Source organism: Aspergillus ruber (genome assembly GCF_000600275.1).
Source record: "Aspergillus ruber CBS 135680 unplaced genomic scaffold scaffold00002, whole genome shotgun sequence".
Taxonomy (NCBI): Eukaryota; Fungi; Ascomycota; class Eurotiomycetes; order Eurotiales; family Aspergillaceae; genus Aspergillus; species Aspergillus ruber.
The window spans coordinates 1,239,790-1,265,890 of record NW_024467298.1 but is presented as its reverse complement, the minus strand read 5'-3'; the positions used below and the strand labels follow the sequence as shown (position 1 = coordinate 1,265,890).

Here is a 26,101-nt window from a genome sequence, read left to right as displayed (position 1 = left end):
TCAATGATATGCGAATTATCTATGTGTGGAATAGTAAGTATTATGCAAAGTGTAGTACGTGATAAATCTAAATCACATCATTAGCCCTAATCGTTCATCTGCTACGGAGTATACAGAGTCGGCTTTTTATTAAATAAATAACTAAATCAAGTTAGTAGAATTATGTATATAGCAATAGAACGGTGATAGTGTATATCGAACCCAGTATCTGTATGATATATCCAACGATGAGCAACGGGCTTCCAAAAGCAAACATACCTCTTCAAACTGTATCAAAGACCAGGCTTTCTTAGCATGGATCACCCACACACTGCTCAAGGAATGGTTCCTCAATGCTCCATAATAACTGTAATGATCTCCAAGTGATCCTTTTCTACAGCATATGAAGTTGCGCTGTTTTGGGTGCTGTCCAAAGCATTCACAACGCACCTTCATATAGCAATAACTATGTTATCTTCATGTCTTTCTCTGGATGCGATTATTAATGGCATTTCTCCCTTCTTGTTACGAATGTCTGGGTATACGCCATGTGCAAGAAGAGTCTGCATTATAGACACGTTGCCATTCTTCGCAGCGTAGCATATAAGCGGCTCTGGTTGAGGTAGAGGTTCATGTTGACATTGGTTATCGTGGGACGGGGGCATTTGCTGTGTACATTTGTTAGCTTTTCTCGTGTGACAATTGGATTAGTGACTTACTTTGGGGAATTCTAATGTCTCATCATGATATCGAAGAAAAAGGCTTTCCTCCTCCTCCTCCTCCTTCTCCTCCTTCTCCTCCTTCTCCTCTTCGGGCTCCTCTTCAGGCTCTGGTTGCCCTTCCGTTTTCTCTTCGTCTTCTCTTTTCTTTTTCTCTTATTTCGCCTCTTCCGCGTATTCTATTTCTTCCCATTCTTCGTCTTCATCTTCGTCTTCGTTTTTCCCTTTCCCTTTGTCTTTTTCCCTGTCTTTTTCCTTGTCTTTTTTTTTTCCCCTTCTCTCTGTGTCTCACTTTCTTCGTGGCCCGCTACACTGTCAATATCGAGGAGCGCCTTGTTCACAGCGAAATTCGACGGCTGTCCACAAGCATGAAGATTCAGCCCGTATGCGATGAACTTCATAAGAGCATCTGTATCCCCCTGATCAATAGCCCGTCACGCCCCTGCGCCCTGCGAGTCATTGACATGCTGCTGGTATAATACCTCACTCAACAGGTCGTACAAATGAGCATTTGTTTGAAATAGAGCGTTGATATCGCATTCTTCGAGCTGTTCAAATATTGAAACAATAAGCTCCCGAGGGAATGCTGCGAGGGCCATAGTGTGTGTGTGGCTTGTGTTTTATTTTCTTATGTTTCTTGAATTTGACGTGACTGTATTGGGAATGCCTGGAGTCATGGCGGAAACACTTTTGATATGCGTGGTTCAACATGACCTCACCAGTAAATGCCTCGGGTTGTGATCTTGGATACAGTTGTATGAGATAGGGCATTTAAAGTGGGGTTTATATTAAGGCTAAAGGCGGGCAAGTGGCTGTGCAAGATCAACCTTAGTTAAATAACAATGGCACCCGGCCAGGAACTCTGATTATATCAATTGTCATTTCTATTTTTCCTGTGAAAACACTTTTACATCATGACTGAAGTAAATACCTCCGTTTCACAACCCCCATTCCCCATCGCCATTCGACCAGAACACATTGTCGCAACAGAAACCAATCTCATCATCGAGCCAAAATGCGATGACCATTCGCCAGAAGACTACATTATCAAAGACAGAGATGGCTCGACCGTCTTCGCAGTGGCAGGAAAGAAGCATGGCAAGCGGTCTGGTCGTGAATTTCGCGATGGCTCCGGATTGCCTTTATTCGAGATGTACAGGGTAATTGGGATTTCAAGACCGTTGAGAGTACGATTACCAGGGACGGTGGGGAAGAAAGATAACCTGGTTGAATTTTCCATGTCGGTGCATTATGGGAAATTTGACATGATCGTGCAGAATGCTGCTGCGGAGACGGCGAAGCATGAGGGTGATAAACAGGCTACTGTTCATGTGCGACAGGCGTCCAAGGAGTCGATTTATATATGGGAGTTGCTTGTGGGAGACGTGAAGGTGGCCGATATACGGGAGAGTAAGGAGAGGAACGGTTCGTTGGGATGTGCTCCTCAGACAAATACATGGTATCCCAAGCCTCCTAAGAGAAGGGTATTGGACATCAAAGTTGCAGAAGGTTTTGATAGCTCACTGGTAAGTCTGCAACCGTGTACCTGACATATATTCATTGCTCATGCGGACTAGGTGGCACTGGCTGCAGTTGTGCAGCTCTACTTGCTGTATAGCGCCGATTGATGAGTAACATCCAGGCACTCTGTTTAGCTGGTCCATAGCGAGTCTCATCAAGCAAGAGAGTATGCCTTGTGGCCTCCTCACTGTCACAGATCACTATTGCAAGTGCCATGGCTTGTTATGCTTAGGATCTTACAGTCAAACGTGTACTCGGTGTTAGTTGTGTTCTAGCTCGCCAGCAAGAGTAAAACACGCTGCAGTGTATCGAATACCCGACCATTCGCCGCCACCTATTCTAAATCTGGAATAACGCTGGAGAGACTCACCGCGGAGGAGAAATTTGAAGATGCCTCTCCATCCGGCCACACAGATGGTGGGAGTCTTACCCTCTGGTACAGTGAGGACTATACGAGGGAGCTTTCCAAGTCAGAGAATGAGTGGAGGTTCATTGAACCCTGTGTTACTTTGAATGGGCGATTCTCTGCACAAGGCGATGGAGGGGTATTTAGAGTTCTGTAACCAAGGAAGTTTTGAGTATTTTATATCACTTGCAGCCTGCGGAGGTCTCCAAATGTTCCTTTTTTGTTAGTGCTGTAGTGGTTGTAGTATCAATAAGGCTTCAAGTGTTTCCCGCCTGTAAATGCATCGTATCGCAGGCACCAAGGCATAAACATTGCCTAATCTAATTGGCAAAACCCCGGTCGCGGATCATCCCTGTCTTAGCCAATCAGGGACACCGATGAAGACACGCATCCCCAACAGTGCAGCCAGCGACCGCCGCACCGCCTTGGATGAGCGCACGTTGTCGGCTTGATTGATTCTGGTCGCTCCCAGACAAACCATGCGTTCTGGGTTTTGAATGAGACTGGAGGATTGTGTCTGACTACCTGCCGTTTGCGATTCGAAGCCAAACTTTGTTAGAGATCTTTTGACGGTTCAAAAAAAGGTGCGTGACTTGCGTGACTCTTGGAAGGTGTGCTTGTCGGTTTGGTGGAACAAACAGATAAATGGACAGGGAACACCCTTTGTGCCCTCGTTCCAGAGGGCGTCTTGCTTCTTCTCATGTCTCTTGTCTCTCTTTTGTATGAAGAAGAACGGCGATCAATCCTGTGACAATGGGGATGCTGACGTTCAGCCGCTTTCTCAGTCGTCCTTATCCGAACCACCGGGACGGTCCTACGATTTTCTCCTTCCAGCAGAAACTGATCATGGAGGACACTGGTTATTTCCAGAGCCGCCAGTCTGGGCCATCGGTGGCTGCGCTGTCTCCGGAGTTGGAGGCGACGGCAATGGACGATGACCCCGTTTTTGATACAGAAGATCTGGCATCTGTGAGCAACAGGTCCACCTCGCCACCTGCCTCGCCCACGTTGTCGCGCAATGCTTCGTTCTCGAATGGCAGCAGCTCGTACCAGGAGGACTGGGAGACCTTTCCCCCGCTGGACAAGCTTTCGATCTTCGATCTGTTGGATACCTTCTCTTTGCCACACCGGCTGGAGAAATGGCAGCAGGCTATCAATGCGCAGAGGGAGAGGGTGAACAAACAGCGCGAGAAACTGAAGTCTACTTCGATGAATGCCAAGGACCAAGTGGTAAAAGAATGGAAGAGGCGCGTTCCGACGGCAGATGAACAGCTTGACAAGTACCGCCGTCGCATGAAGGTTAGTGTGGAGCGATTGGGGAAGCAGTGGAACGCGACGGCGACGGTGAGCCTGCGTGAGAAAATCTCATTTATCGCGGGTGTCCTCAACATCTTCATTAGTGGCTACTTGGTTGGGGCGTATCCGGAATACTTTTACATCTGGTTCAGTGTCCAACTGATTTACTTCATGCCGATTCGATACTACCGGTATCACAAGAAAGGATACCACTACTTCTTGGCAGATCTCTGCTACTTCGTCAATTTGATGTGTATGTTGAGTTTCTGGGTGTTTCCGCGGTCAAAGCGACTGTTCATCAGCACGTTCTGCTTGGTGTTTGGGAACAACGCGGTTGCGATTGCAATGTGGCGGAACTCGCTGGTCTTCCATAGCATGGACAAGGTCGTTAGGTAAGTTTCCACCACTTGCCTTCAGAAAAATCAGTTTTAACGGTGCTTTCCAGTCTCTTTATCCACATCATGCCGCCTGTTTCGCTGCACTGTCTCGTCCATTTGACTTCTGCGGAAACGCTGAAGGAGAGGTTCCCAGCAATCTATGCCATCAAATACAGCGAGCCTGGCTCACCAGAGCACTATTCGCTTGGTGCTATGGTCATCTGGGCTACTGTTCCGTATCTCGTCTGGCAGATAGCCTATCACTTGTTGATCACAGTACGTCGTGCGGAGCAGATTGCTGCAGGCCGGCCGACCAGCTTTACTTGGCTTCGCAAGTCCTACGCAAATGCCTGGATTGGCAAAATCGTCCTGAGCCTTCCTGAATCCCTGCAGTCGGTGGCTTTCATGTTAATCCAGTACTCCTATGCGCTCGTGACCATGCTTCCGTGTCCCCTTTGGTTCTGGTACCGGTGGGCTAGTGCTGGGTTCCTGATGGCGGTGTTCGTCTGGAGTATCCACAATGGCGCAACATACTATCTCGACGTCTTCGGGAAGCGGTTCCAGAAGGAGTTGGAAGAACTGAAGAAAGACGTCGCACGCTGGCAGTCTTCTCCAGAAGCCGTCAACAGTCCACTCATGACACCGTTGGTGGCCCAGAATGCAAATGGAAAGGCCACCCCCGCCCAGGTTGCATCTGACAAGGCCAGCATTGACCGCATTCCTCCCTTGGATGCTGTTACTGCTTCGACTGGCGCGCAAGAAGTCAATGGTAATGACTCTACTCTGCGCGAGAGGAAATAAATGATATACGATCTGGCTTTTGCTCGAGCGATGTATTCGACTTCAGTCGAACGATGATACCCGGGGCACTTTTCCTGGGTGCCCTCCCTAATTCTTCCTGTCAAATGTCAAACTGTCCCTGGTTTCTGCAAGCGTGATATGATACGACCTATACTGAATTATGAATTATGCCCTCGCATTGTCCCTTGCTTTTTTTTTCGTTTTTTTTTTCTTTCTTTATTTTCCCTGCAGTTTTGAAGTTCGATTTGCAATTGGACTTGCTCTGTTGGTACTCTGTATACGAATTCATAGTGTATAGCTTCTATTCTGTACTCCATACAGTGAGAATGAACCGTCAAAATAAGCAGGGCGATCGTAGGCTTCTAGAACGGCGCCATGACCGTCTTCGATATGATTCCCTCCGACCGCGAATTTTGCTAGGAGTCACGTGATTGAACAGCCTCGTGCAGTCCCGGAGAAGACGATGGCATTACGACACCTCACCCAAATTTATACGTTTGCAGAATTGTTGTTCATTAAAATCTGCTTATTCTAATCACTCTTCATATTTTTGTTTTATTTCCCTCTGTTTCAGCTCGCCTTTTCGAGCAATCCCATCTCCAGGACTTCCGCCATGTCCGTCGCCCTGAGATCGAGTAGACTGGTCCGCAGCAATGCTGTATTACGGCCGAACCTGGCGTGTGGGTGTCCCCGGGGTTGCTTGGCCCATAATCTATTTATCATCGAAATGCGGCTTCTTGGCGCTTTTTCAATCCTTTTTACATAATGATGGTCAATGGCTAACCGTTTGATTTCATAAAAAAAAAAACAGCCCGCACCCGTCTCACCAGCAGTGCATTGGGCGCTGCATCGACCGCGAACCTCCGACTCAACGCCCGCGGCCTCCCTTCGCATGTCACAGCCCTAGCTCTCTTAGTCCCTCAGACTCGCGGGTACGCTACCGAGCACTCGACATCCAATTCTACATCGTCGGAGTCCTTCCCGCCCCCTGGGTTCAACGCGGAACAGGCCAAGAAGCCGATTCAGAAGGAAGAGTCGCAGACGAAGGACCTGCAGAAGGCGGATAAGACAACTCCTGCGCCTGCGAAGAATGGTGATGCTAAGGAGTCGGAATTGGTGAAGGGCGGGGACGTGGATAAGAAGGCGTCGGAGAAGAAGGACCAGAAGAATCTGACGATCGGGCAGAAGATTAAGAAGGAAGTCCAACATTATTGGGATGGAACGAAGCTGTTGGGTACGGAGGTTAGGATTAGCTCGCGGTTGGCGCTGAAGATGGCGCGGGGATATGAATTGACTCGGAGAGAGCACCGTCAGGTTGGTTTCATTGACTTGGTTTCTGACATTCGGTTCCGGCTAATAGGTTGCAGCTTCAAAGAACGACGAAGGACTTGGGTCGGTTGGTCCCGTTCTCGATGTTCATTATTATCCCCTTTGCGGAATTGCTTCTGCCCATCGCTCTGAAGTTGTTCCCCAACATGCTTCCCAGTACCTACGAGGGTGCGAAGGTGCGCGAGACCAAGGCACTTAGTCTCAGCTCGACACGGAAGGAAGTGTCTAGTTTCTTGAAGAACACATTGAAGGAGACCGGTCTCCCGGTGACTGCAACGACTCTCAGAAACGAGGAGTTTGCCGACTTCTTCAGGAAGATTCGGTCCACCGGAGAGTCTCCTTCGACTCAGGATGTCATCAAGGTCTGCAAGATCTTCAAGGATGACTTGACGCTGGACAACCTGTCTCGTCCCCAGCTTGTTGGAATTTGCAAGTACATGAACCTGAACTCGTTCGGTACTGACGCCATGCTCCGTTACAACATCCGCCACCGTATGCGCCAGATCAAGCGTGACGACCGCGCAATTTTCTATGAAGGCGTTGAGTCGCTGTCCGTTCCCGAATTGCAGATGGCTTCTGCTTCTCGTGGTATCCGCACCCATGGCGTTTCTCCCGCTCGCCTCCGCGATGACTTGTCGATGTGGCTGGACCTCCGTCTCAAACAGGGCGTTCCCTCTACCCTTCTCGTTCTGAGCAACGCATACGTGTACGCGCAGGGCGGCAAGGAGGCCGAGATGTCTTCCCAGATCGAGGCCCTGCAGTCCGTCCTCTCCAGTATCCCCGAGGAGTTGTACCACGAGATCGAGCTCGAGGTGCACAACGCCGAAGGTGCCGCCACCAACAAGCAGCGTCTGGAGGTCATCAAGGAGCAGGAAGAGCTCATCGAGGAAGAAAACGAGCAGAACAGCGAGAACGAGGAGAAGGGTGTTGCTGCGCCCAAGGATACGGAAGATATTGATGACAAGGAAGATAGCTCAACGCAGAGCGCTGAGGCAACGGAGGCTGCCAATGAGGGTCAACAGGCGGATGTCAACTCGCAAGCCCAGGCAAAGGAGGAGCAGAAGAGCTCTTAAGTTAAACCTGGTCTTTTGGGATTGCGGTATAAATGTCTTGTATTTTTCTTGAATTTGTCTTCTCATGAATTGTCTTTTTACTTGTCTCCTTCTTTTCTCATCTCCTTGTGTTATTGCTTCATATTGATACATAGACTCTTTTTGCTTGTTGCTGTCGGGCCTCTTTGGTGATGATCTCTTGCTTTATATATATTCATGGGCTCTTTCTCCTGTCATGTATGTGAATTATAGACGTTGGTTTACTAAAAAAATAGCTGTACAATAGGCATTGATCCTTTTGAAGTATTCCGTAGTGGCAGGACAAACATAGGCATAATATATAACCTCCGCTCCGTTCCCAACCTCGGCAACCCAACCCAGTATATACCGATGACATATTAGCACTCCGCCAACAGGACAATCAAGAATAGCTGTACCGGGGTAATACAAATATAATCGAACATCGGCAATTACACTCTCAGATCGTCGATTGCTATGAAGAACCGGTCGCTCCAGTTCATCGCGACCATCAATCGGAGCTTCACCTCTCACTTACCCCCCAGCAGATCGCCCTTCCGAACACCGTCATCGCCAACAGCAATATCAAAGAAACAATATAGCATAATGCCACGACTGAACCCAAGGTCTCAGGTACGTCTTACTTGTCTACGATTAATCATCTATTTGTTAAACTTTCGATTGTTTAATCGAACATGTGTTGTTGTCATATCATTATGTTCCATCGCATAAGATTCCCATGTCTCATATACATCTGTCATTTTACTCTGTCTCTGTAGGAAAATTACTGACGCGAACAGGCTGCAATTGATCGATTAAGGTCTTACAAACCCCCGCCGACAAATTATGATTTGTTGCCGTTGACTAGGCGAGCGGCAGTTTTATTGCTGCTGTATGCGGATGCGAAGGGGGATTTGAGGATTGTGTTGACCATTCGGGCGAAGACGTTGAGTTCATGTGGGTATCATTCTGCCAGTGATTAATTGCTATGTCTCATTGACTCAGGCTAATGTGCGATTAGATGCTGGACACGCTGCTTTACCAGGAGGTACACCAATCACCGTGCTATACAGCGTACAAGAACGCATATTGAATTGAGAAAACAGGCCGCGCAGACACCCTAGAAGAATCACCCTTCCAAACCTCCCGCCGCGAAGCGCGCGAAGAAATCGGCCTCCCAGAAACAAACGTCTCTCTCCCTTCCCCGTTTATTGTCGAACATCTCTGCGAGCTACCGGCGAATCTCGCCTGGACGGAGTTGGTGGTTCGTCCTTGCGTGGCACTACTGCACTCGTACGATGAAAAGACGGGTGTCAATGAGGATCCGGAGGTGTCGTTGATTCCCAGATTGGATGCCCGGGAGGTTGCGGCGGTGTTTACGGCGCCGTTCCATAATTTCCTAAAACAGGAAGATGAGGTTTTGACTGGTTCTGGTGGGGAAGCTGTAGAGGGCCAGGCTGGCAGCGCAAGGCCGGGAAAGTGGTATTCGGGGGCGTGGACCGAGTGGCACCAGTCCAATTGGAGGAGTAAGTTTGTTCATTTGTTTGTCGATTGTGTTTCCCGCATGACAAGTTGTAATGGTTCTTTGCCTTTGTGGTTTTCACATTATTTCTCAGTCCATACCATACCTCCGATCCGGCTAACACTAGCCCAGTGCACCAGTTCTTTGTCCCCGTACGGGACAAATCCGTCACCAAACCCAAACCGCGCAACCAAACGCCCGCGCAAAAGCACGCAGTCGACAAACTTTCGCAGGACGAACACGAGCGCGAAAAGGCGGGTCAGTCAACCACGCGATTCAGGGTTCATGGAATGACGGCCCGGATGCTCGTGGATGCGGCGCGGGTGGCATACGCCGAGGAACCGGAGTTTGAGCATAATAGCGATTTCGGGGATGAGGAGATGATCACGAGGCTCATGCGGATGGGGAGGTTGAGTGCTGTGAGGAGGAAGGGGGATAAGCTAACGAAGGAGGATATGCAGCGGGCGGCGAAGCTGAGTTAGTCGGTCGTCTTTCATTGTTGTCTACATAGTATGAGTATAGTCGCTTTTTACGGGTATACGAACGATAGTGGAAGATCAGATCACCGCCAAGTATCTACATAGTCCAGTTTAGTATCAGAATACACAGAGCACACTCCGGAGTGCCTGCATGTCGCATACATATACGTGACCCTAGCAACGCCATCACGGCGACTTTTCCATCTACATACAATGCTCCGGTTTGGAGCGTCTGATCCCATGTGGAGGCGCCAGTTGGATTGCATATGCGGTGCTACGTCAAGTGCAGGGATACCAGACAACTGCCGGAAGGGGAACCTGTAGGTGAACCAAAGATGTCTATGTCTGTCGGAGTATACACCCAGCAGTAACTACCAGTGACTACTAGTATTCAAGAACTGAATGTTCTGAATCCTTCGACAGATTGTCATCAATAGAGTCCCGGCTGGAAATAATGAAGAACTCCTTGCATTATCCCCATGCAGCTCTTTGCTGATCGTCTACAGTTCCTTTTTCTGCGCTTTTCGTTTTTCTTTGTCGAGAGTGTCTGTTATGCATGTCTTTTGGCTTTAGTATCTTTTAGTTCTTCCTCCTTCTTTGATTGCAATTTTTATTTATCGTTTCTTTGTTCTACCCTCGTTTTCCTTTTTTCGTCTCAATTTCTTTCCTAAACATGCACTCAGCCGTGCAGTTATCTTTGTCCCGGCTGGATCTGGCGCTTTGAAGAACTGCCCCAAACGGTGCCAGAAACCATCTCACGCAAGGTTTGTGTCTCTCTTTCTGTGTGCCCAAAGCTTTGAAGGGAGGGAAGGGTGTAAGCCGTTTTTGTATATATACAAACCCGCTCCTTTTCATTCTTTGAACCATCGTTCTCCGTTCGTCCGTCTTTCGCCAGTGTCGGATACATACAGTGTATACTCTAAACGGTCCGGTACCGACACTAATCCTACCCCTCCAGTAAAGAAGAAATGCTCGCAGTACCCTGCACCCACACCCATGCCAGCAGACCAGCACCACCGGTGAAACCATCCCAATCGCTCGAAGGCCTAGAACAAGTCATTCCACCCACGTCACCGTTAGTACTTTCTTCACCGTTATCTCTCACCGGCCGGCCCTACTACCTCCAGCTCGACAAGCCGCTACCTGAGAAGCCGCTCCCCAACACACCACCCTCTATGGGTCACGCGGGTTCAATGGCGTCGAGCAACAGCAACGAGACCAGTACGCTGGATAGCAGGTCGCGGTACTCGGGGCGGGAGTCGTCGCGGTATTCGTCAGATAGTTGTCCGATTTTTGTTCGGACGGGGAGTGAATATGGTGGTGAGAGGCCGTATTCGGGTGTCAGTGGGGATGTTGGGAAGGGAGAGTTATTATCGCCGACTGTTCCTACCCCGCTTGTGACAAGACATAGTCCGGATCCGCTGGAGGCGTTTCCGGGCAGTGATAACGAGGAGAGTGATGTGTTGGGGGATCTGGAGGATCTAGAGGCATGGAATGACGATGACGATTATAACGACCATCATCTTGATGCGCGGTGGTCTCAAATCCGGCATACCGCCACAGACTTCACGCAAGCTCGCAATGATAACAGCCACTACTTCCGCGAGAAGAAGTGGGATTTCTTCCCTGAATTGGCCCCTGTGGCGGGCATGTCGAAGAGGCCCTGTCGTCAGGCATCTGCTGTGCAAGCCAAGAAGCGGAATACATCTGCGTTTGACTTTCGGCAGACGCGCACAAACACGTTAACGGGGGCACCGGCGCTGGCGACCAATGTCCGTGACTCGATTCGGTCTGCTGTGCAGAAGACGCTGAAGTCGTCGCTGGAGAAGGAGAAGGAGAAGCGGAGACGGCAGCCTCGGCCTTCGACGGCGAAGAGAGCGGCTGCTGCTAGTATGAGCGATTTCTCGGATAGCACGACTAGCATCAAGAGCATCAAGAGCAAGAGCAGGAGTAAGAGCAAGCAAAAGTCCGAGCGCAGCGACTACCTATACGCCATTCAAAAGTCACAGCCGCCCTGCGAGAAAAATATCTCCATCGTCACCCGGATCAGATCGCTATCCATGTCCACCGGATCCAGCAGTGCCACGGATAGCCCACGGTCCACACCCCCACATCACGGCCCGGCATACCCAAAGCAACTCGCTGTGCCCTTATCGCCATATCAAAAATTTGGCGCTGCCATCTTCGACAAACCATCCACCCCAAGCATATTCGCAAAAACAAGCACGCAGCCCCACAATCACAACCGTTTCTACCAAACTCAACCCCGAACCCGCCGTTGGTCTCTCTCAACCCCCACAGCATCATACACAAGCACAAGTACAGCCTCGTACATAACCAACAACAGCTCAACCCTCAATCTCACTGCAACAAAGTCCTATCCCAAACTACCCACCTCGCCACCGTTGCGGTCACAGCTGCAGCGCGGGACGAAGGCGCTGCATGACGGGACGAGTTATATGCGGGATGCGCTGGGTGGAGCGAAGAGGAGGGTTGTTGATGCGCGGATGCATCGGAGGAGGGCACAGCTGAAGGCGCAAATAAGGCTAATTGGGCCGGTGAATCCGTATACGACGTATGGGAGGGTTGATCCTTGGGATTATGTATGATGTGGTGGGTCTTCTCTCTGCGTTTTTTTGTCTGTTATTGGCGTTGTATACAAGTAGACTTGTTTTTGTTTTATTGCAGGGGTATTAGGTGTTAGGATTATGGTTATCAATGAGGTTATGGCTATAGATTGATTGGTTATTTCTGTGAAGTATTTAGATTATCGATATATCTACCGGTAATTCGTGCAGCGTGGCGTACTACAGTAGAATCCCTTGCGTACTGGAGTTACGACTCGCGGGTCCAGCAGAGGTGCAGTCGATGTGAGCTGGCATGATTCAGTTATTCAGGTCTGGACCACGGGCTATAGCACAGTGTTCGATGCTCGTGTACTGTACTGAATTATGCATTCTAAGTAGTATGTACTTGTGCTATGAGCTTCCCCGCAAAGAGAACGTCATTCCGTTCCTGGCAGCCGCAGATCATGTGCTTCCTCACTCTCTCTGACAACCATCATACCACTCCTGTTTTCTATTCTCTGCAACAATTATCATCACTTCCATCTCTGATTTATCACTATCCATCTTTATCTCAATCTCTCATCAAGAGCAGCCACTGTGGATTCCCAGAGCAACATGGGTGGAGGTGCACCGCTGGGAGCTCCCAGCTCGCTTCCCCGGACGCCCAGTCACCCCGTCGGCCAGCGTATCAAGGGCATCTACACCGATCGTCTGCAACAGTTCACGGCAACGGGACAGTATGAGGGGCAAAATCTTGTTTCGTATGCCATCACTACACTCCGATCCAATACTACTATACTAACAAACCACAGCAAGTTCTTCGAAGCCATCACCACCGACACCGACCATATAAACCTCTCCGTCTACTCCGTCCCCAACCTCGCCCGCCCAACCTTTGCCGATGCAACCTCCCATCCCTTCACCCCCACCCAAACCGGCGCCTCCTTCGGCCCCAGCTGGTCCACGCATTGGTTCCGTATCCGTCTCACCGTTCCCCGTGACATGCGCGACAAAGAACACCTTGAATTCCACTGGGACGCGAACAACGAGGGCCTCGTGTGGAGCGAGGACGGACGTCCGTTACAGGGACTCACGGGTGGTGGAGAACGGATTGAGTGGGTCATTCCGGATGCGTGGAGGGATGGAAAGGAGCATGTGTTTTATATTGAGATGGCGTGTAATGGCATGTTTGGGAATGCGCCGGGTGGAGATAGCATTCAGCCGCCGAGTGAGGATAGATATTACAAATTGGAGACGGCGAGGATTGTGGCGGTTAATTTGGAGGCGAGGGGGTTGAATTATGATTTTTGGATTATTGGTGATGCGGCACGGGAATTCCCTAGTGACTCGTGGGAATCTCACGAAGCGAATATGGTCGCCAATGCCATCATGGACGCTTTCATTGTTGGCAACGGAAGCCAAGAGTCCATCAAGGAAGGACGCCGAATTGCAAGGAAGTACCTTGGTGACAAGGTTGACTCTTCTGAAGTCTATGATACCAACACGCAACCTATTGTCTACGCCATCGGACATTGTCATATCGATACCTGTTGGCTCTGGCCATGGGCCGAAACAAAGCGCAAAGTCGCCCGGTCTTGGTCGAATCAGTGTGATTTGATGGACCGCTACCCCGAGCACCGGTTCACGTGTTCTCAAGCACAACAATTCAAGTGGCTGAAGCAGTACTATCCCTCGGTTTTCGAGAGAGTCAGAGAGTGGGTGAAGAAGGGTCATTTCCAGCCAGTCGGTGGCAGTTGGGTCGAGCATGACACCAACTTGCCCAGTGGAGAGTCTCTGGTGCGTCAGTTTCTTTACGGACAGCGCTTCTTCCAGAGCAACTTTGGCGAGCGGTGCACCACCTTCTGGCTTCCAGATACCTTTGGCTACTCAACCCAGATTCCCCAAATCTGCAGATTGGCCGGCATGAGCCGCTTCTTTACGCAGAAGCTCAGCTGGAACAATATCAATAATTTCCCCCATACCACTTTCCAATGGGTTGCACTCGATGGCAGCCAAGTCATGTGCCATATGACGCCGGCTGAAACGTACACGGCTAGCGCTCACTTTGGCGACGTGAGGCGTAGTGTGACCCAGCACAAGTCTCTGGATCAAGACAACACCTCCCTTCTTGTCTTTGGCAAGGGAGACGGCGGCGGTGGCCCTACCTTTGAGCATCTGGAAAAGCTGCGTCGCTGCCGTGGGTTGAGCGACAAAACCGGCTTGCTTCCCCGTGTAAAGATGGGAAATTCCGTCGACGATTTCTTTGCTCAGCTTGAGAAGAAGGTTGCCGAAGGGACCAAATTTGTCACCTGGCACGGAGAGCTATATTTCGAGCTGCACCGTGGTACATACACCACCCAGGCGAATAACAAGCGGAACAACCGCAAGGCGGAATTCTTGCTACGTGATATTGAGCTTCTGGCGACAGTTGCTTCCCTAACCGACAAAAGCCGCCAGTACAAGTATCCTAAAGAAGACATAGATGACATGTGGGAGGCTACACTTCTATGTCAGTTCCACGATTGTCTACCCGGCAGCTGCATTGAGATGTGCTATGATGACTCGGACGAGCTTTATGCCAAGGTCTTCGAGACCGGACAAAGGCTTAGAAATGGCGCTTTGAAGACGCTTGGCTATGGCCATGGGCATGAGATGGTGGCCCTTAACACGCTCCCATGGTCTCGCGCGGAGATCGTTCGGATCCCTGCTGCATACGGGATCTCCAACCCCGTCTCCAATTATGCCATAGTCAGAGATGATGAAGTCAAAGATGCGAGCCGGACAGAACTATCTACCGTGACAGTTGCAGAGATAAAGCCTGGCGTATTCCAATTGGAGAACAAGCAATTGCGGGTCATCGTTGAAAATGGAGTTATCACATCTTTGTTCGACATCAAGGCGAACCGTGAAATTATCGCGGAGGGAGGCAAAGCTGGTCAATTGGTGATTTTCGACGACAAGCCGCTTTACTGGCAAGCATGGGATGTAGAGGTGTTCCATCTCGAATCCAGAAAGGAACTATCCTCAAGTCAGGCTTCCATTGCCGAAGCGGATCCGTACCGTGCCAGTGTCGTTACCGAGACCAAGATCAGCGACAAGAGCTGGGTCAAGACGACCATCAGCCTTGCTGCATCTCAGGGTGATGAACCGTCCTATGTTGAGTTTGACAGTGAGGTGGAGTGGCAGGAGACCATGAAGTTCCTCAAGGTTGAATTCCCAGTGGACATTACCAATACAGAGGCGTCGTACGAGACTCAATATGGTATTATCAGACGGCCAACTCATTACAACACGAGGTATGTGGCTGACATCCAATATTTTGCGCGTTGATACTGACAAGAACAGCTGGGACATGGCCAAATTCGAAGTTTGCTGCCACAAATGGGCCGACCTCTCCGAGTATGGATATGGCGTGTCAATCTTGAACGATTCCAAATACGGCTTTGCAACCAGTGGTAATATGATGCGTCTTTCTTTGCTCCGCGCGCCCAAGGCACCGGATGCCCATGCGGACCTGGGTCGTCACCACATCCGCTACGGCATTCTCCCACATGAAGGACCTCTTGACTGGCGTACCGTTCGTGCAGGGTACAATTTCAATAACCCACTCATCCTCGAATCTTCATCCGGCGAAAAAACGACTGTCCGACCCGTCGAACTCGTTGGCAATGAATCCCTTATTCTCGATGCGATTAAGCGAGGCGAGGATGACGAGGATGTTTCTCGGGGCGGACTGCCCGTACGTCCTGGAAAGAGTGTTATCCTCCGCATCTATGAGTCGTTGGGTGGCAAGAGCCGTGGAACTATTCGGACCAAGCTCCCGGTTACGAAGGCTTTCAAGTGCAACGTGCTCGAAGACGACGAGGAGGAGCTTACCGTATCACAGACGCTGCTTTCGAAGACTGAAATTGGTATCGAGCTAAGGGCCTTTGAGGTTGCGACTTATCGGTTGCAGATTGATTCACAGTAGCTGACGGCGGTGGCTGATGACTTGAGAATCCATAAATTGCATAAACAGGAATAATGTACAGAATGCAATGCACGATTTGACCAGCGCCTAACTCCTGTCCCGTGGCCAATCCAGTAGATAGCAACCAGCCCTTGGCCATAACTGACAAATCAATCCCTCCCATAGCTAATCTTCAACCGTTTCACAGGCGGCTTATCGCTATCTTCAACGTCCTCTTCCACATTCTTATTCCCAGACTTCTTCTTATTCTTTGATCCAGCCTTCGAATTCCCATTCGTAGCATCGCCCCCATTCGACAACGGCGTAGGCGCGGGCGTCGTCTGCGTAGACGAAGGCGTTGGAGATTCCTAGACACATATCAGCTTCTCTCCTCCCCCATATCCCTACTTCGCCCCAGAATCAACGGAAAGAAACATACCCTCATAAACCCTGCCGAACTCTTCGAAAACACCCGATCCGCCTCAGTAACCTGCGCCTTCCGTCTCGCTCCACCCCCCGCAGTGCCCATTCCGGCTCCCGATAACCCAATGCCCGTTGTCAGTGTTGACCCTGTGGAAGAGCCTTTAATGTAGTTATCGAAGCCTTTGATTATGTTTCCGGCGGTCGTTTCTTCGAGATAAGATTGTTCGAAGCGGTATATTTGGTCTTCTAGCTGGGCCTGTCACATTCCCGAGGAATTGAGGTTAGTTGATAAGTTATAGGTAAGAGGTAAAAGGGGGAAGTACCATGCTCTTGTCCATTAATCGCTTCTTCTGGAGAGTATCGCGTAGGTCGCGTCGGAGTTTTTCGTAGTAGGGGAGGCCGCGGGATTGGTCTGTTGATGATGCTGTGGCAGCATTTTGGGAGGTTTGTGTTTGTGTTTGTGTTTGTGGTGGTTGTGCTGGGTTTTGTGCTGGGCCTTGTGTTTGTGCTTGTGCTTGTTTCTCTGGGGATCCTGGTTGTGCTCCTGTACTTTGTGGTGCTGCGCCAACGCTGTCGTCGTTGGGTGGTGGTGATGGTCGGGTGGGAGGGGGTGCTGTGTCGGCCATTTTCGTTTCTGTATTATTTGGCGGCGCTATGTCTAGTGAAAGTTGATCGAAAGTAGTAATTCTGCTGGGATATATGATTCGCGTCGTAGGACAGATGCTTGTCGCTGTCGCATTAAAGAGGAGCGCACTACGATCTTATCAGGTTATTTGCATTGTTTGCAGCGGTGATCTGGAATGCCAAGGGATTATGAGGTGCTCCTTGCCAGTTTACTCCTCATTATCTATCCTCTCTCTACCATTCTATCCGATTATATACTACGAATTCAAGCGCATCTCTGAATACACCTTCTGGAGCGAAAATGGACCACATGCACCACGATATGGATATGGGTCACGGCGGTATGGACCACGGCGGGCACGGCGGACACGGCGATATGGATATGGGCCAGTGTAACATGAACGTGAGTGCCCGGACACCCAGACACCTTGATCGATAACGCAGCCTCTAATACTATGACTATGGCTGGTAGATGCTCTTTACATGGTCAACCAAGAACCTCTGCATCATCTTCCCGCAATGGCGCGTGACAGGCCCGTTCTCGCTATTCGTGTCGCTGGTCGTTATCGTGCTATTGACAGCTGGTTACGAGGGTGTGAGACGGATTACGAGGCGTTATGAAGCGGGACATGTACAGCGGTTGAGCGGTGTTGGCGTTTCTACAAGTAAGTCTTTTTTCTAACTTATACCCATGGTTACATTTGAATGGTTGGATGTATTAAGTTGTTGATGGTATGGCTATTCGCACCGGCTGATCATTACCGTCTCTTTCATCCTGAAAAGGCACTGAGATCGCCGACGAATGTGCCAGTACCACGGCCACGGCCGGGCTGGATGACCCGGACGAGAGCTCACCGCTGCTTGTAGGCAGGGATCCGAGACGGGTTGCGGAGAGGAGGGGGAAGATTGCGCTGGCTGCGTTGTATGCGGTGCAGGTGTTTTATAGCTTTTTTATCATGTGAGTTTCTTTCCCTATAGCCTTGGTGCACTGGTTTGGTGAAGTTAACGTGGTAGGCTGTTGTTCATGACGTATAACGGGTTGGTTATGTTGGCGGTTGCGGTGGGTGCTTTTGTGGGGTATTTGGCGTTTGGGCAGGACGAGTCAGCTACTAAATCTGTTGCTTGTCATTGATCGTTGTCCCGTGGGAGACCGGTATGTTGGACGATGTAGTCAAGTCGGGTATCATTGTTTCGTTTGAAGGGTCCATAGCATAACGTCGCAGTTTCAACAATTCGACATTCAGATAATGCTCAAGGAACCTCCACATCGCTATCATCACCGAATCCAAAGCTGAAACCACCTCCTTCTGCCTCTTCAGGTCCCTCATCTTCCGTCTTGCCGTGGACAATCTCATCCCACTTGCGCTTCTTGCCTTCGTTTTTCTTGTTCAGTTCTTCCCATGCCTGCTCCAGTAAATCGGGGTGTATTTCTTGCATCCTTGCTACAAACCGTTCGTAGGGGTCTGTGACATCTTTTCGGAATCCGGAGACCTGGTCTGCCTTGTTATACAAAAAGTCGAGCGCCGCACTCAAATGTCCACGGGGAATGAAATTTTGCGTGATAGCGATAGCTGGTTCCAAGTTCACCACGAGATGCCACCATCCTGACGGGACATGCAGGATTTCTCCCTCACCGCAAATCCCCTCAATGCAACCTGCTGTCCTCCGTGCCTCAGCATGGAAGGTGAGTAGCCACTCCGCGATACTGAGTGGAGATGTCACTTCACTCTGGTCCTCGGAAACATAAACACCCGGTGGAGGGGGCAGTTTCGACGAAGAGGGAAACATGATCCAGTACTTGGAGCCGCGGACAACAGCGTTCCAGGCACTGGTGGCGTTGGGGTCTTTGTGGAAGCTACTTCCAGAGCGTTCGGGGCCAATGATCAACCACTGTCTATCGGGACGGTCATTTTCGAGGACTGAGAAGAAGTCTTCTCCGAAGCAAGGTGGCGTCCAGTATGTCGTCTCAGGTTCTTGATTTATGTGTCCATTCTTCAGTCCCATCTTGGACACGAACGCCCGGTCGAATAGATACAGCGGTCTTTCGTCCGAGTTATTCCGCATGTAATCCACGTACGTCTTAAATGGCCAGTCAACAGCTTCCGCGCGGAATACCGTATCCCCGTACTTCTCGAGTAACGAGTCCGTCGTCCATTGCTGATATGCCGGCCATTGCTTCACGGGCTCCGTCAGGATAAACGGCCTGTCCGTCCACTCTTTATGGAACTCTTCAGGTGTAAGGTCCGGTAGACGCGCGATCTGGTTTCTGGCAGGAATATTACAGGCGAAGGGGTCTAGCGAGATGTGCGCGCAGTAAAAGGGTCGGTGGAGGGCGTCAGAGTATAAATGAGAACAGTCTAGGTTGGGGATTTGGGAGAGTGGGAGGTTAAGATATGTTGCGCGCCATGTTTTTCTCCAGGTGAATGAAGTAGGAGGAGACCTAGTCTCTTTAGTAAATGTCTTTGGATTGCTATGTCTACCAAAGAATGCCAAAACCAAGCCAAGTCTTACCAGGAGAAGAGTCCCTTCCATAATTCTTCCGCTCGAGTGAATGCGTAAAATGCCTTACATGTCCGGCCGATGCGTAACAGACTCGGACCATCGAGGAATTCCAATAGTATCAAGATAAGTTCGTCCGGGAGGATGCTGAATGTCCCGATGGCATTCCGGAGATTTTCAGCGGCAAGTAATGCATTGCCACTGGGTTTGACTCCTAGGGGGTGACCTGGGATTGTGTCGGGGGTGTCTTCCTGGTCCTGTAGGTTAGGGTCAATCTTGACAGTCTCGCTGTCGAGAGATGTGATGTCTGGCATTGTGAAGACTTGTATGTTGTAGGCCGTCGTGGTCCGTCTGTTTTCTTGCTTGCTTGACTCAGTGGCGGAGGCCAATCAATAACATATCCAATTGGCTAGAACAATCCGTTTTTCACACATCAAACAAGATATCACCAAACCAAAGGACTCGTCCTATTGTCTTGTCACTGAAATCCAAGGTGGGTAGGTTACCCAACAATGCAGGCGGTGACATCTGTTGGGCAGAAAATGAAAATTTGGATAAAAAAAAAAAAAACCTTTTCGCCGCCCACAGAACAAGCGCCAGACCAACCAAACGGTGAAAACCATTTATTATCCCACTTTCATCCACCCGTCCACTTTTTTCTTCCTTTTTTTTCTCTTTTCTTGTAGAAGAGTTTTTTTTACAACTACCACTCCCAACTACTTTTGTGCGTTTTTGCGACTCTGACCTCCCCCACACGGATCGTTTTCGCTAACAAGAACCCTCACCAGAAAAAAACCCCACCGCGTCTTGTCCGGATCACAGCGCCTCGCCTGTGATCACTATACTACCAACAACTCGCAAATATGGCTGACAAGGGATTGGAAGATCTTCCTGAGGGTATGTTCAAGTCTCTATTCCTTTTTCACCAGGTCCATTTCATCTTGTCGCTTTGTGGTGGCGCTGAGATGGACGGGAGAAAAATTCTCACGACCGGTATATACGTACGACGACAATGCTAACGAGTCTTCCCACCGTACAGGACAGATCGAATCTAACTACGATGAGATCACCGACTCGTTCGACGCTATGGAACTGAAGCCCGAGCTGCTTCGCGGTATGTGATATCTCATCCCAACAACGTCTACAGAGCGGGGTTCTGTGGATGAAAGAATACGAGAGAAAAGTTTCTGACGGTGATTTCAGGTGTCTACGCCTATGGTTTCGAGCGCCCCTCTGCTATCCAGCAGCGTGCCATCATGCCCATTATCAAGGGTAGGTTTTATATTTTTCTTGTAAAGTTGAAAAAAAAAAAAAAAAAAACGCTAACAATGATCAGGTAACGATGTCATTGCTCAGGCTCAGTCCGGTACTGGAAAGACTGCCACCTTCTCCGTCTCCGCTCTCCAGAAGATCGACCCCAACCTGAAGGCTTGCCAGGCTCTGATCCTCGCTCCCACCCGTGAGCTTGCTCAGCAGATCCAGAAGGTCGTTGTCGCCATTGGTGACTTCATGAGCATTGAGTGCCACGCCTGTATCGGTGGTACCAACGTCCGTGAGGACATGCAGGCCCTCCGTGACGGTCCCCAGGTCGTTGTCGGTACCCCCGGCCGTGTCCACGATATGATTCAGCGCCGTGTCCTGAGAACGGACCAGATGAAGCTGTTCATCCTTGACGAGGCCGATGAGATGCTTTCTGTATGTTTCTCCGATCACAATTGCATAAAGTCGCAATACTAACTTGCCAAAAGCGTGGTTTCACCGAGCAGATCTACGACATCTTCCAGCTCCTCCCCCAATCGACCCAGGTTACCCTGCTTTCGGCTACCATGCCCCAGGACGTCCTGGAGGTCACCACCAAGTTCATGCGCGACCCCATCCGTATCCTTGTCAAGAAGCAGGAACTTACCCTTGAGGGTATCAAGCAGTTCTACATCGCCGTCGAGAAGGAGGACTGGAAGCTCGACACCCTCTCTGACCTCTACGAGACCGTCACCATCACCCAGGCCGTCATCTTCTGCAACACCCGCAGAAAGGTCGACTGGCTCACCGACAAGCTCACTGCCCGTGACTTCACCGTTTCCGCCATGCACGGTGACATGGAGCAGGGCCAGCGTGATGTTATCATGAAGGAGTTCCGCTCTGGTTCTTCTCGTGTCCTCATCGCCACTGACCTTCTGGCCCGTGGTATTGATGTCCAGCAGGTCTCGCTAGTCATCAACTACGACTTGCCCGCCAACCGTGAGAACTACATTCACCGTATCGGTCGTGGTGGTCGTTTCGGTCGTAAGGGTGTTGCCATCAACTTCGTCACCGCTGACGATGTCCGTATGATGCGTGAGATCGAGCAGTTCTACAGCACCCAGATCGAGGAGATGCCCATGAACGTTGCTGGTATGTTTCCCTTCTCTCTTTTGAAATCAAAACGTCAAAATTCTAACGTATTTCAGACCTCATCTAAACACCTTAACCCGAACCCCCTTCTGTCCTCGATCCTAGATCGCAGTATGCCATTCAACGGAGCCAAGGGTGAGCCGCGGTGGAAAAAAGGACGTCTTGACCTCGTTGCTTGTCCGATGGCAAAAAAAGAAAGGAGATCGATCCTCTTCAAAAAAGTGGCTTTCTGTGTCTCCAGCATGTACTCGCACAGATGTTAGTCGGGAGTTCGTACTCGTCTAGCAGTTGTTTATGGTTTCCTTTGTTCTATCTACTGTGCTTATGGAGATGCGACGTGTTTATGCCTTCTTGTTGTTATAATTCATGGTTCTCTTTTTCTTTTTCTACTACTGTTTCCTGCGTCCGAGTTACCGTTTTCTTATTTTTTATCCCGAATTTCCTTTTTGTACTTAGCTCCCTCTGGTTGGTTAAGGATGCTGTGGTTCATTCTTGATCAATAGGTCGAGCAAAAAGAATGTGATTTATCTGCTCAGGCGCTCTTGTTTCTCGTGATGATGGGCAAAAGCATTTGGGTGGATGAATATGTGATTATGGCTAGTTCAATAGAGTAAATGTCAATTCCATGTTCTATTTTGTTTCCGGGAGATTAGTAGACGACTCCATGGACTTGAGGTCCTTTCCCGATTCGTATACCAACCCTCACCTCAACCCAACTCACTCCAAATAATTCACTCATGCCATCTCTCATATACCACCTCATCGACTCTTTCTACAAAACAAACAGCCACACCCATGGAAAACACACCAACATCATCGTCACGACCCTGGGATCCAACAGCCCCCTCCCTCCTCTGGGCCCACGAAATCCGCCGTGAAAACATCCGCCTCCTCAACCAACTCACAACGACCCAATCCGATCTTTCCAAAACAATACACGCCCTATCCATCCTCCAACAAACCGTCTCCGCTCTCGAACGAACCGTACAGGACCTCCGCGCGCGCGAAAACAACAACACTCATTCTGAAGCCAAGGTTGAAGCAGAAGCTGACGCGCGCGAAGCATTGGGACGAAGAGTTACAGAGCTTGAAGGCGGTATTGATGCGCGTTTTGCTGAGTTAGAGAGGGCCGTTGAGGGAGTCAAGGGGGAGAATAAGAGGTTGGAGGGTTTGGTTGATGGAGTGAAGGATGGGTGGGGCGAGGCGTTGGAGAGTGCTGTTGGGATGCAGGTGGGTATGGTGATGAGCGACATGAGGGATATGATGAGGGTGGACGTTGGGAGGGTTGTGGATGAGGCAGTGGGTAGGGAGATGGAGGGGCTGCAGTGTGGTAGGTGTTATTGTGGGAGAGGTATGTTTGCTGCACGTCGCGTCTGAGCTGGGCTGGTTAGGGCTGGGGATACGATATTGATTCAAATGGCAGGCGCGGATACGACTATGGTCGATACGTCTAACAAGGATATGGATATCGTACCTGACTCGATGCCGAGAGAGCGGCGTGTCTCATCCCCAAAACAGGATCATGATACCTCCCTACAAACGCTCTCACAGAGTACGCTAGGAAGTTCAAATTTTAGCGACGCCAGAGATCAGCAGCCAGCTCATTCCCGCGATGGCCAGAAGAACGAGCTGGATCCTGATGAGGATGATTACCGCATGATCAAGCAGGATGGGCGAAGTCTGTCGGAGTACTTCTCGTTGACGACGGCTGGACGAGGTCAACTGCCGCCTAGGAAGAGGGAGGGGAGGATTGTGGAGGCGTTTGTGGTTGGGCTTGATGACGGGGATGTTAGGGGTCGTCTGGAAGAACGGTTGGACGAGGAGGGGTGGCTGTGGGGTGTTTTGGAAACTGCTGTGCAGAGGATTGTTAAAGAGCACGAGAGATCTCAGCAACAGATGGATAAGCCAGTCAAGAAGAGCAAGAAGAGGAGGTGTATTTCCATCGTGCCTGTGGATGAGGAGGATCTCCTATACAACTGACTGTCATGCAACAATCATATTGCTATGTACCCCCCGAGCCACATGTAATCATAACGTTTCATACTGATCCTTTAAGTCTCACTATACTCATACCGCCCCTCACGATCCTTGACCTCAACATCAATCTTTCCCTCCTCAATCTCCTTCCCATCAACCTCAATTGAAGCCCTCATAACATCCCCAGACTTAACCTCCCCAACACCCTTAGGCGTACCAGTCAGCACCAGATCTCCCTTCTCAAGCGTCATAACGCGCGAAATCTCCGCCATAAGCCTAGGAATCCGATAAAGCATAAGACCCGACGAATCCGCCTGTCGCTGTTCCGACCCAACACTCAACCTCAGGAACGCATTATGCGGGTCCGGAATGCGCGACTTCGCAATCTCCTGCGAAACGGGGAGGAAAGTATCAAAGCCCTTGGCAATCGTCCAGGGGAGACCCTTTTTCTTCGCTTCGTCTTGGACGTTCCGGGCTGTCATGTCGATTGCGAGGAGGTAGCCTGCCAAATCATCAGCTCCCATTCCACCCATACCTCATTAGATATGAAAAGTAGGCGACAAACTCTGAATCGCATCAAAAGCCCCCTTATCATCCCGCGGGTCCAAATCCCTAACCGACTTGCCCATTACCAGCGCCAATTCCACCTCATAGTGCAGGTTCGTTCCGCGGGGACGCAGGACGGGTCCTTCTCCGGGACACAAGATCGAGGATGAGGGTTTGAGGAAGAAGAAGGGTTGTTTTGGCTTGGTGTTGTTTAGTTCTGTGATGTGGTCGCTGTATTCATCTCGTATGTGTTAGCCACTGGTTAAGGTGGTGGGTTGGTTTGGAGTCGCGGGGAGAGGGGAGACGGACGCATAGTTTCTGCCGATGCAGATGACTTTTCTGCAGTTTGCTCTGATAGCAGATGCCATTGTTGCGGTCTTGTATGTCAATTGGCGAGAATACGTATGAGAGCACCGTTGTGTTGGGGAAGGGGGGGTGCTTTTATGTCGCGCGGGTAATCAATTAATCGGATTGCGGAGAAGCGACGAAACTCCGAGAGTCGGATTTGTTCCCGTTAGCTTGGAGGGTGTGACATGGAAGGTGTATGCGATCTATCTTTGGAGAGCAGCAATGCAATGATGCTGATAGGCGGTTCACGCTAATAGAGTTATTGTGCTATCTGGGTTGAAGTTACGTCAGTTAAGCAGTCAATTGGATCGCAATCTTTGGACTTCAACACTTTCAACTTCAGAGATCGGTAAGACGCTCATAGATCCGGACTCTTCATCATTCCAGCGCCAAGACCCTCTCATATCACAGCAGAGCAATTCGAAAGAACATCCCTTCGTACACCTACTTCAGCGCTATTCTCGCTCTCGTTACCACCATATCATGCAAGTCGCAGAGATCCTCTCGGACATAACCTCCCTACGAGTGTGTGTATGTCTATCAAACCACAGCCTGGACCTCTGTCTCTGGTATAACCACAACTAACGCGAACAGGACCACGCTGATGCCCTCACCCTCGTCACCGTAAACGAGCGACTCCCTCCGCGCGCACCCTCACAAGAAACCCAATTTCAATCGCAATCGCAAGCACAATCTCACCGTGACAGTAACGAAGACCTCCGACGCGCAAAAGAATTGGTGAATTTACACCACGAACTCAAGACGAGACATGCGAATGGGACTGTCGATGAGGAGTTGGCGAGGGCGAGGGAGAATGTGAAGAAGGTGTTGAAGGAGGTTAGTTATAATGGGGAGGGGATTAGTGAGAGGGCTTGGGACATATCGTTTTAATGTGGAATGATTCAGAAGGAAAACGGGGTCGAGGTTATGGTTATGATCATGGTATGGAAACTGGATGCCCGGTTTGGGCTTATTGAATGTCTACTACTTTAATATCACTTATGCATCTGTTTTATAGAACACGAATATTTGCCACTTGTATCAATTGGTGTCTACAAGTCACAATCCAACTATGCATTGGCTCTGATCCATCACTGAGTCCCTTCCCAAAAAGGCAACCCTGCAGCTCCGATAAGCACCGGACCGAAATCACTCCGGTGTACGTCCACCAACACCAACCCAAAGCGCAATTTCGTTTCTCGCCGCGGTATCTGCAGCTTTCACGCGCTCCAGCTTTCACAAGGCCTGCGAATACCCTCAAAACATCCTAGCTAACAA

The 26,101-nt window shown here is 50.1% G+C and overlaps 15 protein-coding genes across 15 annotated transcripts; 11 read left to right on the top strand and 4 right to left on the bottom strand.

The window, feature by feature from the left end:
• Positions 1–60: 60 nt before the first annotated feature.
• Positions 61–1,297, bottom strand: EURHEDRAFT_541064 (uncharacterized protein; the record flags this gene model as incomplete). Its single annotated transcript, XM_040787385.1, has 4 exons — positions 61–647; positions 699–808; positions 991–1,117; positions 1,181–1,297. The coding sequence occupies 4 exons, from the start codon at positions 1,295–1,297 to the stop codon at positions 432–434; spliced, it is 570 nt and encodes a 189-aa protein (XP_040642922.1). The 3' UTR covers positions 61–431.
• Positions 1,298–1,612: 315 nt separating this feature from the next.
• EURHEDRAFT_374292 (uncharacterized protein) lies at positions 1,613–2,326 on the top strand (the record flags this gene model as incomplete). Its single annotated transcript, XM_040778622.1, has 2 exons — positions 1,613–2,224; positions 2,276–2,326. The coding sequence occupies 2 exons, from the start codon at positions 1,613–1,615 to the stop codon at positions 2,324–2,326; spliced, it is 663 nt and encodes a 220-aa protein (XP_040642921.1).
• Positions 2,327–3,063: 737 nt separating this feature from the next.
• EURHEDRAFT_408503 (glycerophosphocholine acyltransferase) lies at positions 3,064–5,290 on the top strand. The gene is made up of 3 exons (XM_040780843.1): positions 3,064–3,209; positions 3,411–4,313; positions 4,367–5,290. Exons 2-3 carry the CDS (start codon positions 3,472–3,474, stop codon positions 5,097–5,099), a joined length of 1,575 nt encoding a protein of 524 aa, XP_040642920.1. The 5' UTR covers positions 3,064–3,209; positions 3,411–3,471; the 3' UTR covers positions 5,100–5,290.
• EURHEDRAFT_132840 (uncharacterized protein) lies at positions 5,143–5,621 on the top strand. The gene has a single exon (XM_040777743.1). It carries the CDS (start codon positions 5,267–5,269, stop codon positions 5,528–5,530), a length of 264 nt encoding a protein of 87 aa, XP_040642919.1. The 5' UTR covers positions 5,143–5,266; the 3' UTR covers positions 5,531–5,621.
• On the top strand, positions 5,584–7,769 carry EURHEDRAFT_408501 (MRS7 family protein). The gene is made up of 3 exons (XM_040780842.1): positions 5,584–5,779; positions 5,911–6,413; positions 6,467–7,769. Exons 1-3 carry the CDS (start codon positions 5,713–5,715, stop codon positions 7,499–7,501), a joined length of 1,605 nt encoding a protein of 534 aa, XP_040642918.1. The 5' UTR covers positions 5,584–5,712; the 3' UTR covers positions 7,502–7,769.
• Positions 7,770–8,104: 335 nt separating this feature from the next.
• On the top strand, positions 8,105–9,502 carry EURHEDRAFT_512486 (NUDIX hydrolase; the record flags this gene model as incomplete). The annotated part of the gene is made up of 5 exons (XM_040786072.1): positions 8,105–8,131; positions 8,299–8,455; positions 8,520–8,546; positions 8,605–9,024; positions 9,153–9,502. The coding sequence occupies 5 exons, from the start codon at positions 8,105–8,107 to the stop codon at positions 9,500–9,502; spliced, it is 981 nt and encodes a 326-aa protein (XP_040642917.1).
• Positions 9,503–10,018: 516 nt separating this feature from the next.
• Positions 10,019–12,468, top strand: EURHEDRAFT_408496 (uncharacterized protein). The gene has a single exon (XM_040780841.1). The coding sequence runs from the start codon at positions 10,468–10,470 to the stop codon at positions 12,106–12,108; it is 1,641 nt and encodes a 546-aa protein (XP_040642916.1). The 5' UTR covers positions 10,019–10,467; the 3' UTR covers positions 12,109–12,468.
• A 213-nt stretch (positions 12,469–12,681) lies between these two features.
• ams1 (alpha-mannosidase) lies at positions 12,682–16,036 on the top strand (the record flags this gene model as incomplete). The annotated part of the gene is made up of 3 exons (XM_040783672.1): positions 12,682–12,827; positions 12,879–15,362; positions 15,412–16,036. The coding sequence occupies 3 exons, from the start codon at positions 12,682–12,684 to the stop codon at positions 16,034–16,036; spliced, it is 3,255 nt and encodes a 1,084-aa protein (XP_040642915.1).
• A 149-nt stretch (positions 16,037–16,185) lies between these two features.
• On the bottom strand, positions 16,186–17,064 carry EURHEDRAFT_374286 (chromatin modification-related protein EAF6/MEAF6; the record flags this gene model as incomplete). Its single annotated transcript, XM_040778621.1, has 3 exons — positions 16,186–16,383; positions 16,455–16,694; positions 16,762–17,064. 3 exons carry the CDS (start codon positions 17,062–17,064, stop codon positions 16,186–16,188), a joined length of 741 nt encoding a protein of 246 aa, XP_040642914.1.
• A 326-nt stretch (positions 17,065–17,390) lies between these two features.
• EURHEDRAFT_446550 (low-affinity Cu transporter) lies at positions 17,391–18,194 on the top strand (the record flags this gene model as incomplete). The annotated part of the gene is made up of 4 exons (XM_040783614.1): positions 17,391–17,465; positions 17,535–17,727; positions 17,846–18,020; positions 18,077–18,194. The coding sequence occupies 4 exons, from the start codon at positions 17,391–17,393 to the stop codon at positions 18,192–18,194; spliced, it is 561 nt and encodes a 186-aa protein (XP_040642913.1).
• On the bottom strand, positions 17,930–20,082 carry EURHEDRAFT_470889 (putative F-box and JmjC domain protein). Its single transcript, XM_040785318.1, has 2 exons — positions 19,574–20,082; positions 17,930–19,502 (listed from the first exon to the last, which is right to left on the bottom strand). The coding sequence occupies exons 1-2, from the start codon at positions 19,873–19,875 to the stop codon at positions 18,314–18,316; spliced, it is 1,491 nt and encodes a 496-aa protein (XP_040642912.1). The 5' UTR covers positions 19,876–20,082; the 3' UTR covers positions 17,930–18,313.
• Positions 20,083–20,614: 532 nt separating this feature from the next.
• On the top strand, positions 20,615–22,054 carry tif1 (putative eukaryotic translation initiation factor 4). The gene is made up of 4 exons (XM_040780840.1): positions 20,615–20,833; positions 20,898–21,256; positions 21,310–21,952; positions 22,009–22,054. Exons 1-4 carry the CDS (start codon positions 20,818–20,820, stop codon positions 22,017–22,019), a joined length of 1,029 nt encoding a protein of 342 aa, XP_040642911.1. The 5' UTR covers positions 20,615–20,817; the 3' UTR covers positions 22,020–22,054.
• A 606-nt stretch (positions 22,055–22,660) lies between these two features.
• Positions 22,661–24,156, top strand: EURHEDRAFT_383375 (uncharacterized protein). Its single transcript, XM_040779572.1, has 2 exons — positions 22,661–23,282; positions 23,376–24,156. Exons 1-2 carry the CDS (start codon positions 22,748–22,750, stop codon positions 23,930–23,932), a joined length of 1,092 nt encoding a protein of 363 aa, XP_040642910.1. The 5' UTR covers positions 22,661–22,747; the 3' UTR covers positions 23,933–24,156.
• On the bottom strand, positions 23,786–25,110 carry EURHEDRAFT_408490 (fumarylacetoacetate hydrolase family protein). Its single transcript, XM_040780839.1, has 3 exons — positions 24,785–25,110; positions 24,495–24,706; positions 23,786–24,431 (listed from the first exon to the last, which is right to left on the bottom strand). The coding sequence occupies exons 1-3, from the start codon at positions 24,841–24,843 to the stop codon at positions 24,004–24,006; spliced, it is 699 nt and encodes a 232-aa protein (XP_040642909.1). The 5' UTR covers positions 24,844–25,110; the 3' UTR covers positions 23,786–24,003.
• Positions 25,111–25,189: 79 nt separating this feature from the next.
• EURHEDRAFT_408489 (uncharacterized protein) lies at positions 25,190–25,994 on the top strand. The gene is made up of 2 exons (XM_040780838.1): positions 25,190–25,354; positions 25,418–25,994. The coding sequence occupies exons 1-2, from the start codon at positions 25,307–25,309 to the stop codon at positions 25,712–25,714; spliced, it is 345 nt and encodes a 114-aa protein (XP_040642908.1). The 5' UTR covers positions 25,190–25,306; the 3' UTR covers positions 25,715–25,994.
• Positions 25,995–26,101: the final 107 nt, after the last annotated feature.

What these genes read in the sequence shown, in the direction of transcription:
- EURHEDRAFT_408489 (XM_040780838.1), top strand. Translation starts at nt 25,307, where the DNA reads ATGCAAGTCGCAGAGATCCTCTCGGACATAACCTCCCTACGAGTGTGT. An exon ending in TAACCTCCCTACGAGTGTGT is followed by an intron (nt 25,355 to 25,417) that starts GTATGTCTATCA and finishes TAACGCGAACAG; the next exon opens with GACCACGCTGATGCCCTCAC.
- EURHEDRAFT_408490 (XM_040780839.1), bottom strand. Translation starts at nt 24,843, where the DNA reads ATGGCATCTGCTATCAGAGCAAACTGCAGAAAAGTCATCTGCATCGGC. An exon ending in TGCATCGGCAGAAACTATGC is followed by an intron (nt 24,707 to 24,784) that starts GTCCGTCTCCCC and finishes AGATGAATACAG; the next exon opens with CGACCACATCACAGAACTAA. An exon ending in GGCTTTTGATGCGATTCAGA is followed by an intron (nt 24,432 to 24,494) that starts GTTTGTCGCCTA and finishes ATGATTTGGCAG; the next exon opens with GCTACCTCCTCGCAATCGAC.
- EURHEDRAFT_470889 (XM_040785318.1), bottom strand. Translation starts at nt 19,875, where the DNA reads ATGCCAGACATCACATCTCTCGACAGCGAGACTGTCAAGATTGACCCT. An exon ending in TGGAAGGGACTCTTCTCCTG is followed by an intron (nt 19,503 to 19,573) that starts GTAAGACTTGGC and finishes TAAAGAGACTAG; the next exon opens with GTCTCCTCCTACTTCATTCA.
- EURHEDRAFT_408496 (XM_040780841.1), top strand. Translation starts at nt 10,468, where the DNA reads ATGCTCGCAGTACCCTGCACCCACACCCATGCCAGCAGACCAGCACCA.
- EURHEDRAFT_408503 (XM_040780843.1), top strand. Translation starts at nt 3,472, where the DNA reads ATGGAGGACACTGGTTATTTCCAGAGCCGCCAGTCTGGGCCATCGGTG. An exon ending in AGCATGGACAAGGTCGTTAG is followed by an intron (nt 4,314 to 4,366) that starts GTAAGTTTCCAC and finishes GGTGCTTTCCAG; the next exon opens with TCTCTTTATCCACATCATGC.
- tif1 (XM_040780840.1), top strand. An exon ending in AGGCCGATGAGATGCTTTCT is followed by an intron (nt 21,257 to 21,309) that starts GTATGTTTCTCC and finishes ACTTGCCAAAAG; the next exon opens with CGTGGTTTCACCGAGCAGAT.
- EURHEDRAFT_383375 (XM_040779572.1), top strand. Translation starts at nt 22,748, where the DNA reads ATGGAAAACACACCAACATCATCGTCACGACCCTGGGATCCAACAGCC. An exon ending in GATGGAGGGGCTGCAGTGTG is followed by an intron (nt 23,283 to 23,375) that starts GTAGGTGTTATT and finishes TTCAAATGGCAG; the next exon opens with GCGCGGATACGACTATGGTC.
- EURHEDRAFT_408501 (XM_040780842.1), top strand. Translation starts at nt 5,713, where the DNA reads ATGTCCGTCGCCCTGAGATCGAGTAGACTGGTCCGCAGCAATGCTGTA. An exon ending in ATTACGGCCGAACCTGGCGT is followed by an intron (nt 5,780 to 5,910) that starts GTGGGTGTCCCC and finishes AAAAAAAAACAG; the next exon opens with CCCGCACCCGTCTCACCAGC. An exon ending in CTCGGAGAGAGCACCGTCAG is followed by an intron (nt 6,414 to 6,466) that starts GTTGGTTTCATT and finishes AATAGGTTGCAG; the next exon opens with CTTCAAAGAACGACGAAGGA.
- EURHEDRAFT_132840 (XM_040777743.1), top strand. Translation starts at nt 5,267, where the DNA reads ATGCCCTCGCATTGTCCCTTGCTTTTTTTTTCGTTTTTTTTTTCTTTC.